Source organism: Cucurbita moschata, unplaced genomic scaffold (genome assembly GCF_002738365.1).
Source record: "Cucurbita moschata cultivar Rifu unplaced genomic scaffold, Cmos_1.0 Cmo_Scf00028, whole genome shotgun sequence".
NCBI classification, from domain to species: Eukaryota; Viridiplantae; Streptophyta; class Magnoliopsida; order Cucurbitales; family Cucurbitaceae; genus Cucurbita; species Cucurbita moschata.
In genome coordinates, this window is record NW_019268544.1 from 220763 (window position 1) to 240774 (window position 20012).

Genomic DNA, 20012 nt, shown 5'->3' on the forward strand with positions numbered 1-20012 from the left:
AGTATTAAGGCTCAACGAGAGTAAAACGTGCTCAACTACAAGCCGTCAGAAGAGACTTTGAAATTCTCCAAATGCAAAAGGGAGAAATGGTGAATGATTATATTGGCAAGGTTATAAGTCTTGCAAGTAAAATGAGGATGCATGGTGGTTCAATCACGGAGGTTGCGGTCGTAGAAAAGATTTTGCGATCACTAACTCCAAAGTTCGATTACATTGTATGTTCTATCGAAGAAGCAAACAATGTCGAAGAGATGCAAATAGATGAACTCCAAAGCTCCCTGTTAGTACATGAGCAGAGGCTCAATCGTACAAGTGCAATAGAGGAGATGAAAACCTTAAAAATATCCACACCAGGTGAATCTTCAAGCCCTAGAGGTAGAGGGCAAAGAAGAGGCAGAGGTCGTGGGAGAGGCAGTCGAGAAAGAAGTGGAGATGTTGGCAGGTCAGTAGACCTAGCCAGAAATGATTATGAAAACAAAGGCAAGAGACACTTTGACAAGTCCAAGGTGGAATGCTACAGATGTGGACGCCTTGGACATTACAAAAATGAATGCTATACCAGGCTTCAAAAGAAGAAAAGAGATCAATCCAATTTTGTGGAGAGAAGAGAAGAATAAACATTATTAATGTCATTCCATGCTATGAAGGTTGCAGATCAAGGTGTATGGGTCGTAGACTCTGGATGCAGCAATCATATGACAGGTTGTAAGGAATTCTTCTCAACTCTAGATGAAAATTTTCATACTACGGTTTCTCTTGGCAACAATTCAACTCTCCAAGTGATGGGGAAAGGAACCGTAGATATCAAGACTAGAAATGGCTTTGTAGAGTCTATTTCTAATGTATTCTACATCCCTGATCTGAAAGCCAACTTACTTAGTATCGGTCAGTTACAAGAAAAGGGGTATGTGATCACATTCCAAAATGATGAATGTGAAATTTATGACTCCAAAAGAGGATCGATTGCTAAGATGAAGATGACCACCAACCGTCTATATCCGTTGACGTTAAATATCGTTGCCAAAAGTTTGATGGTGAAGAAAGAAGATACCACCTGGCTTTGGCATTTTAGGTATGGTCATCTACACTTCAAAGGATTAAAGACGTTGTCCTCAAAGATGGTAACTGGGTTGCCAGATATTACTCCACCAACGGAAATTTGCGAGAGCTGTGTAGTAGCAAAACATGAAAGAAACTCTTTTCCATCTGGAAAATCAAGAAGAGCTCAAGCAATTTTGGAGTTGATTCATTCGGACATATGTGGTCCCATCTCTCCAGCATCAAATGGTAACAAGAAATATTTCATGACCCTCATCGATGATTTTAGTCGAAAAACATGGACTTATTTCTTGCACGCCAAATCAGAAGCCTTTGATTGCTTCAAAAGGTTTTGTGCTATTATGAAGACGGAAACTGGAAGAAGAGTCAAGGCTTTAAGAACTGACAGAGGTGGAGAATTCTGCTCGAACGAGTTTATTCAATTTTGTGAAGAAAAGGGCATACGGAGGCAGTTAACAACAGCATATACACCACAACAAAATGGTGTGGCCGAAAGGAAAAACAGGACCATTCTCAACATGGTTCGAAGTTTACTAAATAAAGGAGAAGTCCCGAAGGAATTCTGGCCAGAAGCTGTCGTGTGGTCCGTTCACATTCTCAACCGGAGTCCTACCTTTTCTGTTAGAGATATGACTCCACAAGAAGCATGGAGCGGAAGAAAACCTGCAGTAGACCACTTTAGAATCTTTGGGTGCATAACATATGCACACGTTCCTGATGAGAAAAGGAAGAAACTTGAAGACAAGAGTTTGAAGTGTGTGTTCCTTGGAGTAAGCGAGACCTCTAAGGCGTACAAGCTCTATGATCCTTTGACAAAGAAGGTGGTGGTAAGTCGTGATGTAGTCTTTGATGAAAAAAAGACTTGGACATGGGAAGAAAAGATCACTGTGAATCAGCAGATTCCTGTAGATCTTGAAGAAGGACAAACTGAAGCCCCGATTCAGCCTCACTTTGAGCATGGAGAGAGCTCATCACAAGCTCAATAAGAAGAACCAGTAGAAGAAGATCATGATCATAATCAAAGACATCCAAGAACAAGAAAGAGACCAAACTGGATGATTGATTATGAGATGGACTATGAATCAAGTGATAGTGGTTATTTTGCATTCTTTATGGATAGTGATCCAATTGTCTATGAAGAAGCAGTAAAGGAGAAGAAATGGAAGGAAGCTATGGACAGTGAAATCAAATCCATAGAGAAGAACAAGACGTGGGAGCTCACTGATCTTCCTAGAGGGCAGAAAACAATCGGAGTAAAATGGGTTTTCAAAACCAAGTTGAATGAAAACGGTGAGGTGGATAAGTACAAGGCGCGACTTGTTGCAAAAGGATACAAGCAAAAGTATGGAATTGATTATAAGGAGGTATTTGCACCAGTGGCACGTCAAGACACTATCAGGCTCATAATTTCTATTGCAGCACAGAAATCTTGGCCTATATATCAACTTGATGTGAAATCGGCCTTCTTACATGGAGAGCTTCAAGAAGAAGTATATGTAGAGCAACCAGAAGGTTTTGTTCAAAAAGGCAAAGAGGAACAAGTATACAAGTTGAAGAAAGCTTTGTACGGTTTGAAGCAAGCTCCGAGGGCATGGTACAGTCGCATTGATTCTCATTTTGAAAAGATGGGATTCACTAAATGCCCGTATGAACATACGTTGTATGTGAAAACTGAAAAGGGAGGTAACATTATCATTATTTGCTTATACGTTGATGATTTAATATTTACTGGCAATAATGAAGAAATGTTTGAATTTTTTAAGAAGAGCATGATGAAGGAATTTGAAAGGACGGATCTTGGCTTGATGAGATATTTTCTTGGAGTAGAAGTTACTCAAACTCCCGCAGGTAACTTTATCTGTCAGAAGAAGTATGCTCAAGAATTACTTGAAAGGTTTAAATTGGATGAGCGCACCTTTGGAACTCCATCAGAATTGGGTTTAAAGTTGCACAAGGATATTGACGGGCGAGAGGTTGATAATAGGTACTTCAAACAAATTGTGAGAAGTTTGATGTACCTAACTTCAACAAGACCAGACATCATGTATGCGGTTAGTATGATAAGTCGTTACATGGAGCATCCAACGGAAAAACATCTCAATGCAGCAAGAAGGATACTTCGTTATGTGAGAGGAACCTTTGATTTGGGGGTATTCTACAAGAAAGGAGATGATCCGAAGATGGTTGGCTATACAGATAGTGACTATGCAGGTGATATAGACGATCGTAAAAGTACTTCAGGAAGTATTTTCATGATGAGTTCAGGAGCTATTTGCTGGTCTTCAAAGAAGCAACCTATTGTAACACTCTCAACTACAGAAGCAAAATTTGTGGCAGCAGCAGCATGCTCGTGCCAATTAATTTGGTTAAGAAAAATGCTTGAAATTCTTAATCAGAAGCAACCAGGTACGACGGTTATATATTGTGATAATATGTCAACTATTAAGTTGTCTAAAAATCCTGTGTTGCATGGAAGGAGCAAGCACATCGATGTTCGATTTCATTTCTTGCGTGATTTGTGTAAAGAAGGCATTATTGAACTCAACTTTTGCCGAAGTGATGAACAAATCGCAGATCTATTCACAAAGCCCTTGAAACAACCATTGTTCGAGAAGCTTAGAAGAAAAATGGGAATGTGCAGAATCCAAGATGTATATCAAGATGACGAAGTGAAGTCCTAAACTGATTTCCGCAGAATTCAGTTTAAGGGAGGGTGTTGAAGCTAATAATAGAGTTTGAATGAGTTTGAATGAGTTGAATGAGTTACTGCCGAAGAGAAGGAGGAGGTGGATTCAATTTCGTCCACACAAATCTCAACCAACTCCAGGAATCCCCCTATAAAAGGACCTCCCTCCCCGTCATTCAAATCACTCCTCCTCTCAATCTCACTTCAGTTTTCTGTTGTCACCAACAGTATTGAGAGAGATTTGTATTTTGTGGAGAGGCTGAGAGTAGAGAGGTAGGGAGAGGAATGGATTTAGTAGAGAGGCTGAGAGCAGAATGAATTGCAGAGAGGTAGAGAGAGGAATGGATGAATGGATTGCAGTAAAGAGAGAATGGATTGCAGAGTAAAATGAATTGCAGTAGAGAGGAATGGATTGCAGAGTAAAATGAATTGCAGTAGAAAGAGGAATGAATTGCAGAGTAAAATGAATGGCAGAGGAATGGATTGCAGAGTAAAATGAATTGGAGAGGAATGGATGACAGAGTAAAATGAATTACAGAGACGAATGGATGAGATTTGTGTAAAAATTTAAAACAACTTATTTAAAATAACATTGGGAGAGTGCCTACTGCTAAGGACTCAGAGCACATAGCAGATAGGGAGAGAAAAATTTGTTTCACTGATGAAGTATTGTGTTTTGAAATGTCAGGTTTGGGGTTGGACTTTTGTCCGAGACTAGATAAATTGTAAATTAGGCTTTGACTTTGGGCCTTTGGGCTTTAATTTTTTTTTTTTAATATTTTTGGGTTGGGCCGGGTTGACCCAATCATTTTCTTTTGGTACCCGAACCCAACCTAAATCAGATCGGGTTAAAAAAAATGGACCCAACCCAAACCCGAAATCCAGCACAACCCAACCCAACCCTTATATTTCGGGTTGGGTTCTCGGATTTCCGGGTTGGGTGTACACCCCTAGTAGGAGTCGCTTGGAATGCATGCATGCTAGTTTAATTATCTTAGGTCGTAGCTTTCCGTTATTAAATGTAGGTATTTGATTGTTAAAAGTAAGATGTATTGTGTGAAATATTATGAGAATTATCTGAGTATTGTTGTTATACTTTAAGCTTCCGCTTTATTCATATATATATATATATTCATATATATATATATATATGTTTAATTCATGCTGAAATGAGAATGGGAACTTGTGAATTCTGGGCTTCGGGAGTTGATGGATGTTATCGCCCCGTTGAGAATGTATGTTTACTTTGCATGAATTTTGTATAATGATGATGGATGGTAGTTGTGTACACTCGGTTAATTTTCATGACCCACAGGATTGATAACGTCTAGGGATATGTTGTTAAAGTGACAAGTCAGTAAGTGTAGACCCAAACTTTCTCTAGGAGTCTAAGAAACTACCGCGACATACGAACCACCTCTAGAGTACCCTTAGGCTACTTGTGTGTGGATGGTGTTATAGCTTCGTGGGGGACCAGCGGGTTCCTGATCAGGACTCGACTGCTCGATAGCCATTTTAGCATGGGGAAGGGGATACCCACGTCATAACTGACCATTTAGCTGGATGGGATAGGGGAGGTAGCCCTCCCAAATACAAGGGATTACCATGGGACTAGGGGGTTGCAGCTCACTTCCTAGGTAAGACCCAGGTAATCTCATAGCCATGCCAAGGTAGTCATTCGCAGGGCACCAGTCCAACACAGGTTAGCATAAGAGGAACTCTACGGGTATAAATGAAAAGACTAAGAACCAAAGAAGCCCCGAGGGACAAGTCCCAAGGGGGAAGCCCTAATGAGCTAAGACCAAAACCAGATATTCTAGAGCCAAAGGAAGGTCCGTGGTTGTTTGTTAAGTTTAGGGTGCGATAAGAGCCTACAAGTAGGTGGCTTACTGAGTATAATTTTATACTCATTCTTGCTATACTTTTCCTTTTCAGGTACTTGAGGCGTCGGGTCAAGAGTGGGTGCGTTGAATGATGTGGATTGTCATAGAGGAAGCGTGTCCCGGGGCGTCAGTCTAGTTTTACTTATTAGTACACTTTGTCTTTCATGTTTTCTTTCCTTGTCTATAACTAGTCACATAAATCTTCTTTGTATCGAAACGTTTTCCTTACAAAATAAATGATTCATTTTTGAAATAATGTTTTCCTTTGAAACTCTTGCTTGCACACTACACGTCATAGTCATTGTTAGTCACGACTCGAGGTTAAATTTCTTTTGGGGTGATGACATTAAGTATTGTCGTCAGCCTCAAAGTTTTAAATGCGGAGAGTGGTTTTCACACCCTTATAAGGAATGCTTCATTCTCCTCTCTAACCGACATGGGATCTCACAATCCACCTCCCTTGGTGAGGCACATCGTCCGATGTCTAACTCTGATACCATTATATTGTGAGATCACACGTCGATTGGAGAGGGAAACAAAACATTTCTTACAAAGGGTGTGGGAGTGGAAACCTCTTTCCCAGTAGACACATTTTAAAACCGTGACGCAGACAGTGATACGTAACAAACTAATACAAACAACATCTATTAACGGTGAGCTTGAACTGTGGTCCATAATAATCTATACTCTTATGACATATATCGTTTGTAAAATCGAGGGTAATTTCTCGAATAACATGTTTGTGGTGTAATGGCAATAATCCTATAGTTTAAGGACCATATTTGCAAATTTCTCTAATTTATATCAACAGCATGTCGATCACATTAGATTTGAAAAAAATTAGTAAATAATAGATATAATATTTGATTTGGAAATAAATTGGCCGATTTTATACCGTAAATAAATAATTAATTAATTAAGAAAAAAAATAATTTAGTAATAATTTAATTAATATTTCATATTTAATAGAATTTTATACCGTAGAAATTAAAATGGTGGCAATTGTTAAACTACAAAAATTAATTATAAATTAATATTTAGGGATTTAAAATGATTATATTTTAAAAGATTAAAGACGAAATTGTTATTTTATTGTTAGACGAACACAAACTTTTCACACTGGTATAATATTGTACATTTTGAGTATAAGTTTTGGTGACTTTACTTTGGACTTCTCAAAAGGCTTCGTCCCAATAAAAAAAGTATTATTTTAATTATAAATATATTATCGTTCTGTGACAATTATTATTATTATTATTATTCTTATCATTATTATTTTCACTCCTCCCGGCTCACGCGGAAAATATCAATACACAATAAACGAAAAAAGGAAAAAAGAAAAGAATCCGACGTGGCGGATCCTGATGTGGGTCCCACCAGCATCGATTTTACGAGCTTGTCTTCTTCTTCGATTTCGAGCGCCGAAGCGTCGCGCTCATTTTCTCTCTATCCCTTCTCTCTCAGCTCTCTGGAAGCCCGTGAAATTTCTTTTACCTCTGCATCAAAATGTATATAAATCTCTTCTCACAACGGTGATTTTGTAGGGTTGGCATTCCTTGAATTTCAGCCATGGGGATTGGGATCAAACCTGGTATTCTTGTTTCTCTTCAATTCCTTTTCATCTTCCTCGTTTTTTCCTTTTTGTTGGTGCTGAAATCATTACAATGTATCGATTTTTAATGGCCGAGAAAGTGGAGAAGGATTTGGTCTTGGATGTTTGATTTCTAAGAAATTCGTATATGATTGTTTTGTTTGTCTCTTGCGTTATTGATATCCCCCTCGGTTGGAAAAACGATTGAAATTGAAATTTAATTTCGGTTTTTCTTTTTCTTATTTGCTTGATGTTTAATGGTATTGATGAATAGCAAGAAACTGCATTCATTTTGATGCTAGGGTCACTGCATTTTCAATCGAAGATTTATGTGGTTTTTTTAGGATATATGAAATGATTTTGATTGAATCTTCTCGTGGTTTTTGATATTAGGCGTGAGGGACCTGGAGAAAAGGCTGCGGCTGTCGGTCAGCACCAGCAATCTGTATGAGCTGCAGCCTCCACCTACTCCGACCACACCTACTTTGGTGCTGTCCAACTCGAGCAAGACCTTGCTCGTATCAAATTCCAGCAAGTCTCTGGTTTTATCAAATTCTGGCAAGAGGTTGGATAAGAAGAAGTATGTAAAGCAGGTGACAGGCAGACACAATGATACTGAGCTGCACTTGGCTGCACAGAGGGGTGATTTGACTGCTGTGAGACAGATTTTGGGTGAAATAGATGCTCAGATGGTTGGAACATTGAGTGGAGCAGATTTTGATGCAGAGGTTGCAGAGATAAGGTCTGCTATTGTGAATGAGGTGAATGAGTTGGGAGAGACGGCATTGTTTACAGCAGCAGAGAAGGGGCATTTGGATATTGTGAAGGAGCTGTTACAGTATTCCACTAAGGAGGGTATGACTATGAAGAATAGGTCTGGTTTTGATCCTTTCCATATTGCTGCAAGTCAGGGTCACGAAGGTATCTTACTGCTCCTATGCAAGCTTCTTTTCTTTTGTTTCTGTCATTTTTGTTACTCTAAGTTTGTCCTTAATCACAGCCTTTTCTGCGTGTATTTATTGTTGGATTGAGTTTTCATGTCTTAGTCTTATTGGGAAAATACCAATCCATGAACTTGTACCATTCCAACAGTCCTGATCAACCAATTTTCGGGGAATAGATTCGACCACGGAAGTCCAGAAATGCTCGTGTTAAAATGCATGCTCTGTTTATTGATCTATAAATGGACTGAAAAATAGTATAGGCATTCAATCAAGAAATATGGATGTAGCTATTGCTTACCGTATATGGTATCCTACTATCTTTACCTTTGATCGTGCCACATTTTCAGTTGAGTGCTGCCTAGTCTAGAATTGACTCATTTAAGTAGAAATGAGAACTCTGAATAAAAAAGTGACCCTTATAAGTTTAGAACAAAATGCACGATTTGGATGATACTTTTGCAGTTTTTAATAACATAGAATGACGTGTTTCTACTATTGTAAATGCACATGGTTTCTAAAGAGCTGTGGTTGTACCTTCATAAGCATCTGGATGATGTAATTTCAATTCAACTCAGTTAGTAATTATCTTTTGCAGCCATCGTCCAGGTATTGTTAGAGCACGATCCGGGACTGAGTAAAACAGTTGGCCAATCAAATGCAACTCCTATTATTTCCGCTGCTACAAGAGGCCATATTGGAGTAGTCAATGTGTTGCTTTCAACAGATTCTAGCTCGCTAGAGATATCCAGGTCCAACGGGAAGAATGCATTACATTTAGCAGCTCGACAAGGGCATGTTGAAATTGTGAAAGCTTTGCTTCACAAGGATCCGCAACTAGCACGGAGGAATGATAAGAAAGGGCAGACGGCATTGCATATGGCTGTAAAAGGAACCAGCTGTGAAGTGGTGAAGCTGCTTCTTAGTGCAGATCCAGCTCTTGTCATGCTTCCTGACAGGTTCGGCAATACTGCATTACATGTTGCAACCAGGAAAAGAAGGGCAGAGGTATCAATTGTCATGCATTTTCCCTATTTGACCATGGTCATGGACTGAACATTCTTCTTGTTTTACTTTCTTGTTTTGATTTTTAGTTTTTCCATTAAGTTTGAGATAAGCATGGTTGGTGTAATAGCCCAAGTCCACCGTTAGTAGATATTGTTCTCTTTGGGCTTTCCCTTTTGGGCTTCCCCTCAAGGTTTTTATAACGCATTTGCTAGAGAGAGGTTTCCACGCTTTTATAAAGAATGCGATCTCAAATTCACCCCTTTTCGGAGCCCAGGGTCCTCGCTGACACTCGTTCCCCTCTCCAATCATTGTGAGATCTCACAATCCAACCTCCTTCGAGGCCCAGCGTCCTTGCTGGCAAACCGCCCGGTGTTTGGCTCTGATACCATTTGTAACAACCCTAGTAGATATTGTCCTCTTTGGCCTTTTCCTTTCGAACTTTCCCTCAAGGTTTTTAAAACGTGTCTGCTAGGGAGAGGTTTCCACACCCTTATAAGAATGCCATCTCACAATCTACCCCTCTTCGGGGTCCAGTGTTCTCGCTGACACTCATTCCCCTTTCTAATCGATGTGGGGTTTCACAATCCACCTCCCTTCAAGGACGGTATGCCAGCGAGGACGCCGAGCCCCGAAGGGGGGTGGATTGTGAGATCTCACTTCAATTGGAGAGGGGAATGAGTGCCAGCAAGGATGTTGGTCCCCCAATAAAGGTGGATTGTAAGATTCCATAGAAACCGCTTCCTAATAGACACATTTTAAAAACCTTGAGAAGAATTCCAGAAGGGAAAGTCCAAAAAAAAACAATATCGGCTACCGGTGGGCTTGGGCTGTTACAGTTGGACAATAGAATTACGTCAGTGACCAAGTTTAACTCAGTCAACAGAAACTCAATGGTACAAGAATTGGCATCTAGATGGGATGTTTTGAATTGAAATGGAAAGAAGAGAGGCAAAGGTTTGTTTCTAAGCTCCCGGAGCATTTAGATTTCTTCCCACGAGATTTTCCATATAGCCGTTATGTTTTTGACTTCCCTCCATAATTGAGTCGCATGAGGTAGTTTAAGTTAGTTATTTAACCAATTCTCAGGCAGCTGAAGTTATGCATCGAGTTTGTCACATTAGCCTAAGCCTGCTTGACAACATTACAAATTATTAGCTATTGCTTTTTACTAGACAAATACATGTTAGGAACCACGGACCTCCACAATAGTACGATATTGTCCACTTTGAGCATGAGCTCTCCTGACTTGGCTTTTCGTTTTCCGAAAGGGTCTCGTACCAATGAAGATGTATGCTTTACTTATAAAAATCTATGATCAACTCCTTAATTAGCCGATGGGGACTTCTCTCCCAAAAATCCTCAACAATACGTGCCTTAGATAGAGTCTCTTTACTAAAATATACAATATTCCTGTTCATCAATGTTCCACGGTTAGATCATTATGGTGCTTTCTATGTATAAGAAAAAAGTCTTTTGAACTACATTCTTATTTGTAATTGTATTTGCATGACTTTCTTTTCCTAAGAAAACTAGACATTTGATTTGTTTACATAATAATTTGTAAATGTGGAAGATTTCGAAACATGTAAGATACTAAATACCAGCTACATCAGGTAGAAAGGGAAATTTTGAAGTGCATATACTTCAATTTTTTTATTGGAACCATTTTGGGTGTGAATGATCTTAGATAAATAATATTACTGCAATTTCGTTATAAAACTCTCTCTCATGAATCCTTAAACTCTCTTGCAGATCGTCAATGAGTTAGTACTGGTTCGGGATACAAATGTGAATGCATTGACTAGAGACCTTAAAACGCCCCACGACATTGCCGAAGGACTTCCGCTGTCTGAAGAGACCTCGGAGATTAAAGATTGCTTGGCACGTTGTGGGGCAATAAGTGCAAATGATCTCAACCAACGTCGAGATGAGCTAAGACAAACAGTGACAGAGATAAAAAAGGATGTCCATATTCAGCTTGAACAAGCTCGCAAGACAAACAGAAACATGACTGGGATCGCTAAGGAACTTCGGAAGCTTCATAGAGCTGGAATCAACAATGCAACCAATTCGATCACAGTGGTTGCTGTGCTCTTTGCAACAGTTGCATTCGCAGCAATCTTCACAGTTCCGGGTGGTGACGACCGTAACGGTATGGCTGTGATGGTAGGCAGTCCAGCATTCCAAGTGTTCTTCATTTTCAATGCCATCGCCCTGTTCACATCCTTGGCAGTTGTTGTGGTACAAATAACAATTGTGAGAGGAGAGACTAAATCAGAGAGACGAGTTGTGGAAGTGATCAATAAGTTGATGTGGTTGGCATCCGTCTGCACTACAATAGCATTTGTTTCTTCATCTTACATAGTCGTTGGACGGCGTAACCGATGGGCAGCAGTTCTCATTTCCATCATCGGTGGCGTGACGATGGCGGGAATTCTTGGTGCAATGACATACTATGTGATCAAGTCCAAACGAATCCGAAGAGTAAGGAAAAAGATGAAGCATATGACGGATGGTAACCATTCGTGGCATCATTCCGAGTCCGATTTGGAAGTAAATCCAATCTATGCCATTTGATATGATCCTACACACATTTCAAACATGGTTATATTGCAAAATCACCCGCCCCATTGCAGTTCTCAGCGGCTAAGGAACTTGCGCTGTGCCAAAGGATGTATTGCTATCACTCCTGGTTCCCATTTTCAGACCATCATTCCTCCACTGATGCAGTCTCTTTTCTTGAACAGATAATGAAGCATATCTGATCCCAAAGCCCATTGGGTTAAGATTTCTGGGATGTCTCAGGCCGATTTTGGAGGCTTAGCTGATTTGAATCGTCCAAGGCAGCTTCAAATATCATCCATTAACGGGTAATTCATAACTCTATGCTCTAATTGTAATTAATACATAGAGAATCTGTTATTTATGACTAAAAGAAAACTAACAAAGGAAAAGCAAATAGTGAAGAGAATTGATTGGTTGTAAAGTGAAATTTTGTACCTTTTGTTTTGCTCTTACTTTTCATGAAGGAAGCCATTTGTTAGTGAAGACTGAGGATTCAATTTTGATCATATTAACTTCATTTTAAATATGTTTAAATGTCTAAAATGCCTTTTCTTATATCAATCTTTTATACATTTTAAATGCTACATAAATTTATTCTTTTTCGTTCTCTCCTTGTTTGCTTGACATGTTGATGATGAGGTTATGTGGATAAATTATGCTCCTTTTAGTTGATATATATTATGGTTATTGTGATTTGTTGCCCTGTTTGTAGGAGGGGTATGTTAGCAAATAAATAATTTACCTGTGTGTTAGGGTGAAAAACCCCGCCCACGTGCGAGGTTGGCCACGCGACACGACATAGCTGACTTTAGGTTAAGCATTTGGTACCCCGACCTTAGGTCAAGGTGAAAGAAACCACCCACAAGTACTATGCTCAAGCTCACTTTGAGAATACTTTAAGTTTATACTAATTTCAACATTAAAGCACGTTTGGTAGAACACCACACCCAGTTACCTTTCATAGCCATTTGATCCTTTGGACTTGTCCTAGTTGTGTAAGTCTGACTTAACGTGCATAACGAACTTTTGGGTTGAAAACTTTCAGGTTCGGTTGGGTTACCAATCCAGTCAACCCAAACTTTTGGGTTGGTCCAAAAAAATCTCTCAACCCAACCCAACTCAGACAATGAATACGGTAAGGTTCTTAATGTAATTTATAAACTTTTGTTCGGTTCGAGTCAACCTGAAGTTTTTGGCCTATAAACTTAAAATCGAATAGGTTCAAGTTCAGAAAAATGAACCCAACCCAACTCCTATAATTTGGGTTGGGTCGGTCGGGGTTATCGGGTTGATTGTACACTCCTACACAACAACAATGAATAAAATTTATTATTTTCATCAGATATTTGCATATTACCTATTTGTAGTTGACCTAATTCGTAAATTATTCTACTGTGCTGTAAAGACGTTAAAAACATCATTGTAAGGAGGGATTTAAACTTCCAACCTCAAACAAAAAGGCATGAGATAACCTTTTGAAAGTATGATCTACGATATTACAAAAAACAAAACACGAAAATACGAGACAAAATGTTTATGCTCTCTAACGGTCATATCAATTAAAGTTAAGAATGTCGTGAGATTCATCGATGAAGTGAGAAGCATAAAAAGCTGTTTTCAAAGCATTTATAAGAGAACAAGGCTTTGTACATTGGCACATACATCTGCAAAAAAAAAAAAAAAAAAAAAAAAAAAAAAAATTTCAATGTAATCTAAAACAGTCACTCTTTTGTTCTCAACTCTGAAAACTTTACACACTTTTTAAAAATATTTGAATGAACCTTTGCGGGACTGTACTATCTGACCATGAACCTAATATCAACATATTTAAAATACTTTGAAAATGATGGAATTAGAGCGAGAAAGTTGAATGGCTTACGCAATTGCTTGTTCTTGACTTCTGCTCTACCTCAACCTTACAATATGTAGGAGGGTACATGTTTATCGTTTAGTCGATAGGAGCTCGTACTTACTTTCTAACCTACCTCGTTTTCATGGGTCTAGTTTGATATTGTCGGTACTACATTGTAGCGACGATAGTTCTCAAAAGTAATTTGGCGCTTCTGGCCGCGCCTCTTGAGCTGCTCTGGCTCGGTTTTATGTCGATTGTGGGTTATCTTGGAAGTAGTGCTCCGAGGAAAGATTCCTAATACGCTCTCAAGAAGATTTGTTCGGGGCTGTTCACTTTCATTTGAGAAAGGAGTTTGATAAAAAAGAGTTTGGGAATGTCCCGTGTAGTTAACAAACATTGAGTTTGTAGTCGAGACAACATGGATATGAAACAAGGGAAGTTCTGTTTGGAATCATTGTGGTTTTCTATCTTCATCTTACCAAATTTGAGAATAATCAAGGCATTTTTAGGGATTCGGCGTGCCGTACACTAGACGCTTCACCGACTTGGTCTTAGAGAAAATAGAACGAGTTGCCCTAGCCTTAGTCTGACTAAGAGTTTGAATTGTTCTATTGCCAAACTACAACGAGAGTTTCGCCTTTCGGCCACACCAGTCATGTTCCAGTGGTTCGGATGAGTAATTACACTCAACCAAGCATTAAAATTCATTTCTTTTCAGTTCAACAACACACGAGATAGTAATTCGAACTTCTAGCCTTTGGATCGAAGGTACAGTATCTTATTTAAGATGAGATAGCTATTAAAACCCGTAAACACAACCCAAGATAAAGATAAAGATCAATGTAAAGAAAACTGAAACGTGGACCAATCGAACAAAACGTTCATTCTCATCGAACCCATTTCAAATCCCTTAAACATAACTCGAACGAAACGTGAAAATAAAGACGAGATTTCTTTTGGGGAAGAAGATGACAAGTTAGAGTCCAAAAACATATCTGCAAGAAATAATGTTGAGATGCTTTGAATTGAACATTTTCTTTTCTGACAGTCTCCACATGTTCTTCTGCCTTGGTTGCTCCCAATAATGCCATCCTCAAACAAACCTCTTCCTCTTCTTAAACATATCTCCAAACTTCTTTCTTTTGCTTCTTTTCCGGTTTTGTTTAACGATATCGATTTTTGTTTTAGTCTCTTCGTCCCTGCCTGCTTGAGGACTTATGTGTATGTTTTGAAACAGGGACGTTCACCTTTTGTAACAAGTAGACCCATGCATCGTACGGTACGATGGGAGAGTTTCGTATCTCCTTTAGATATCTCGAGCCTCTGTGCTCCTAATGTCGAGCTAGAACGAAAGCTCTCGAGAAAATAGAGATAAACTCATTTCCTCATATAATTTTACTAAAGAATGAGCCATTTTCACTATTACCATAGGACTAGATCTTAGTATCAGTCCCTAACATCGTAAACCTATCAATGAAGCAACAACTGGTACTAGAGGAGTAGTCATGAACTGGACACAAGAATTTGTCGGTATTTTCGATGAAATCCTCTTATTTTTGTGGTTCAGGATCGTAGGAGGTCGGTCAATATAAACATATCTCGATGATTGTTTAACCCGAGCTTAACTTATTTTTAAGCAAAAAATTTCAAAATTTTGAACCGTTATTAAGTCAAATGTTTTAAAAATTTAGGTCTAATTTATAAGGAGTGGTTGGTTTACTTACCGAACAAAATCTCCATAGAATCAACCAAATCTTATATTTTATTAATAGCCAAAATATTTATTTATTATTTTTTTTTTTTTTTTGTTTTCTTGTGTTGTTTGGTGAATGAGAAATGTGTAAATAAATCAGGTTATGAGAAGAAGATTTATAATTTATTTATTTTTATTTTTATCTTCATGAAGAAAACAAAAATATAAATAAATAAATATTATTTGATTTTAAATGTTTTTCTTGTCTTGTGCTAATGAAGGACAATTCAAGTACTTTGACTTAAAATATTATTATATGAATTGTTATATATATATATATATATATATATATATATATATTATCCTTATTGCTAAACTGTTTATGGGTCGAGTTGGGTTGGAGGTGTGAGACTACGCACGTGATCTAATAGTTAGCTAGCACTTATAGGTAACTATCTCAGATTTAAAGTGCTTTTATGACCCAGTGGAACGGTTGTCAGCTAACCTTTCATAAATGATGTTTAAACGTGTGGATGCCATATTGTCCTAACAAATTTTATGAGGTAGCACCTCAATCCAAGATACCAAACAAACGAGTTCATATTTTTTTTTTAGACTCAACCAATTGTTCGAGTTGTAATTTTTCAACTCAAGCAACTTCGGTTAAATAGTGAATTGAACTTAATCCAATCATAGAATATTTGGGTCGGGTTGTTTTTAAATAACATAATATATATATATATATATTGGAATTGATTTGGTTATTCTAAATTAGTTTTACGGGAATCTACAAACCAACTTAACCGAATCAAAACAAGCTAATGACTCAATCCAGGATTAAGCCGTGTTGGTTAAGTTTTTCAGATCATCGAGTTTTTTAAAGACTCCTACAATTTTAATTCTTTGGTACGAGATCATAAAATATTTTCGTTCGGTATTCTAATATTAATTCAACTTATTAAAGCGTATATTATCGACTAAAACGTCAAAATTTTAAACTTTCACATGAAGTGTCATTACTTAAAAAAGCAATAAACGCTTTAATTATCAAACTATATTCAGATTGGACAATTAAAACGCTAAAATAATGTTTCAAAAGCTTTAATTTTTATGGATCAAACATCAAATTTTGTATACTTTAATCATAACATAACCTTTAAAGAAATAAATATATATTCAAGATCTATTTAGCATGTGAGGCAGCTAAGTATGGAAATCATCAAACTTTTCTTTTTCTTTTTCTTTTTTTTCTCAATTTTTTTAAAAAAAATTTATAACCGTCAATCCTACAACTAGCTGGTATTGTCCGTTTTTATCTGTTATGTATCACCGTTAGTCTCACAATTTTAAACCGTATCTATTACAGAGAGATTTCCACATCTCTTCTTCCGCGGATGTGAATCCCACAATTTCTCTTGTGATTAAAGCGGGAGAAAATAAATAAATAAAAAAAATAAAATAAAATAAAAAATTGGGAGTGTATGCAAATTGGGATATTCTTCCATGGTTGATTGTTTGAGAGTGTGAAGCTGTATAAAGCTGCCTCACAGTTCAGACACCATTTGGAATCTATGAAATTGAGAGATTTAAAAATAAAAATAAAAATAAATAAAAAGGTTTTTTTTTTTAATTATTATTATTTTTATTTTCTCATTTTAAAAAAAAAACTTTATTGTTATATTTTTTATTTAAAAAAGAAATTGTTTTAATATTTTTTATTTAAAAAAGAAATTGTTTTAATATTTTTTATTTAAAAAAGAAATTGTTTTAATATTTTTTATTTAAAAAAGAAATTGTTTTAATATTTTTTATTTAAAAAAGAAATTGTTTTACTGAGCAGACAATGATAGACATGTTTACTTGTGTGTTCTTTTTAGCTGTCAATGAGTGGAGAAGAGAAAGAGTACTTCAAAAAACTATGATAATTATGAAAAATATGAACTAAAGGAACCCAAATTTTGGACACTTTTTTTGTACCAGAGGGAGGGGGTGCCCTTCACATCTATTCTCGAGTTATAAACATATGTCTTCGACTAAAAGATCAAAGGTTCGAGCCACCTTATGGCTCGAATAAAGAAGGGTTATATGAACGAACTAATACTATATTCGAATGAGACCGATTTTGAAAATGTGAAATTCTGGTTAAGAAATTGTGCAAGTACTTTATCATAAGAACTTTAAAATTAAACATGTTTTGTTTGGACTATCGAGTGTTGAATTCGGGTTCCAAATTCCAGTTCAAATTCTGGGTATTGGGCGTGGATTGCCTCCACCCTTAGAAACAGATCAAGTCAATTAGAAAACGTAGTCATACCATAGAAAAGCATCGGGATTATCAAGTATTGAATTAGGGTTTTAATCCCAATTCAAATTTTGGGTATTGGGCGTTGATTGCCTCCACCCTTAGAAACAGTTCAAATCAATTAGAAAATGTAGTCGTACCATAGAAAAATATTGGGACCATTAAGTATCGAATTAGGGTTTTAATCCCAATTCAATTCTGGGATTGAGCGTGAATTGCCTCCATTCTTAGAAACAGTTCAGGTCAATTAGGAAACATAGTCATATCATAGGAAAATGTCGAGACCATTAATGATTGACTTCATATTCCAAATCCCGATTCAAATTATGGGTATTGGACGTTACACGCTGTAGCAACAAGAACAAATCATAATCAAAGTAATTTAACGATCTAATTATGATTTAGAGCTTAATCTAACAAAAACAACTTACAACAATCAGCCAAGAAGAATCAAACCAAAAAAGAGAAGAAAAAAAGTGACAGAACTCCAAAGAATTCAAACAAAGAGCTGTTTGATTCAACTCAAACAACTATACAAATTTGTACAGAAAAAACAGAGCATTCAAACAACAGAGTATCCATTTATGAGTTTCTTCCCTTTTTTCGCCATCAAATCCTGCAAAGCTCTGAACTTTTTTGATCCCCACGAGCTAAGATCTTTGAAGCTGAAAGAGAACATGATTGTTCTTGAGATTCAAACAGCTTTTGTGAATGTTTACAGTGAGCTATTGCCCCTTCAATGCAGCTCTCAATCTCTGAATTTGAGCTGATACTTCTCTTAAACAGCAACAGATCCGAAAACCCATTTGAACTAAACGAAAATGATGAAGAAAGAGATGAAGAACTTGAAGAACAAGATGAAGAACTGCTCTGAATCGCCCCTGAAAATGACTTTCTGTGATGAAATTCCTCAACTTTTGGGATCTTCCATTTGTTATAATCAATTCTACCAAATGGGTTCTTTTTGGTAACTTTAATGAACTTTTCTGAACTTCCCGTGTTTGCAAAAATGGTCTCTGTTCCTTCGTTGAACGCAGATTTGGAACAGAGCTTGTTAGAACAAGCTGATTTACTGAACAGAGTCGTGAAATAAGCCATTGATGATTGCTTGAATTGCTTCATTTTCTTTGACCATGATCTTCTTGGTGGGGTTTCCTCTTTGAATCGTAACAAGAACTCATCTGGGTTTAGCTCACAACTCGGTCTGCATGACTCACTGAGTGAGAAATTGTATGACTCGGGAGGTGGAGATTTAATGGTGATGAAAGGAAACTGAAAGTTTTCTGAAAAAGATTGGTTTTTTCTTGATGGGGTTTGGGAGATTGGGCTGTGGATGAGTTTTTGGATCATTTGTAAACGGGGAGGGAGGTGGAGAGGGAGTAATTTTCCTTTGTAGAACAGTTCATCGGCCGGCGAAGTTCTGGCCTCTGTTTCGCCGGGGAATGACGTCATTTGGACTTGGAACTCGAAATCTCTTGTAGCCGCCGTCGCCGGCGGAGGCGGCGGTGGGGATCCAATGGAATAGCGGAATAAGTTGGAAGAAAGGGAAGAGGTGAGTTCCATGTCTATATAGTCTTCTTCCAGTGGAGGGGCGACGAATGGAGCTTCGACGGTGGTCATTACAGTGCGACGGTGGAGAGGGCGGAGGAGAGAAACAGAGAGGGGAGAGAGTGGCGGAGGAGAGAAACAGGGAGGGAACAGAAGAGAGATCTATATATATATATATACACGTCAGGCTAAATTATTAATAAAAATTTCACTTTCTAAAAAAAAATATTTTTTAATTTTTAAAAATTTCAATAATACTCTTATATTAAAAAAAAATAGTTAATTTTAGTTTTAATAATGATTCAAAAATATTATTAAACTTTAAAAAGTTTCATTAATATATTTAACTCTTTTTAAAAAGTTAAAAAATATATTGTAAGTTCATAAAAATTATTACCGTCAAGACAAAAACTCATGAGTTATCTACAAACGTCTTAATGATATTTTAAAAAGTTCTATTTTTGAGATGTGGTACTAACCGTAAATATATTTTTTATTTTTATTTTTTTAAAGTGGAATGATATTAATAATTTTTTTGAAAAAAAGTTTTTTTTTAAACACTAAAGTTAAAATATATTTTTTAAAACAATTTTGAAAGTTAAAAGATATTTTTGAAACTTTTAAAAATTTAAGTATTTTTTTAAGATAAAATGGAAAGTTTAAGCCTTTAATTATACCATACAAATTAAATTTATAAGTTAATAAAAAAAATCTTATTTTTAGAAAATTGATCTAAAATAATTTTTAATGTAAAATGAGTAGAAATGAAATAATTTAAGCTTATATATATCCTCAAAATTATATAATGTTTGGAAAAATTACTAATGATTCTAAAAACTTTTAAATGAAATTATTTGTTTAATAAAGTGTTTTTTAAACATACA

The 20012-nt window shown here is 36.9% G+C and overlaps 2 protein-coding genes across 2 annotated transcripts; one reads left to right on the forward strand and one right to left on the reverse strand.

Moving 5' to 3' along the window:
* The first annotated feature begins 7061 nt into the window (after positions 1–7061).
* LOC111463374 (ankyrin repeat-containing protein ITN1-like) lies at positions 7062–12257 on the forward strand. The gene is made up of 4 exons (XM_023107293.1): positions 7062–7219; positions 7613–8140; positions 8759–9168; positions 10921–12257. Exons 1-4 carry the CDS (start codon positions 7198–7200, stop codon positions 11743–11745), a joined length of 1785 nt encoding a protein of 594 aa, XP_022963061.1. The 5' UTR covers positions 7062–7197; the 3' UTR covers positions 11746–12257.
* Positions 12258–17954: 5697 nt separating this feature from the next.
* Positions 17955–19279, reverse strand: LOC111463376 (probable membrane-associated kinase regulator 4). Its single transcript, XM_023107296.1, has one exon. The coding sequence runs from the start codon at positions 19198–19200 to the stop codon at positions 18190–18192; it is 1011 nt and encodes a 336-aa protein (XP_022963064.1). The 5' UTR covers positions 19201–19279; the 3' UTR covers positions 17955–18189.
* Positions 19280–20012: the final 733 nt, after the last annotated feature.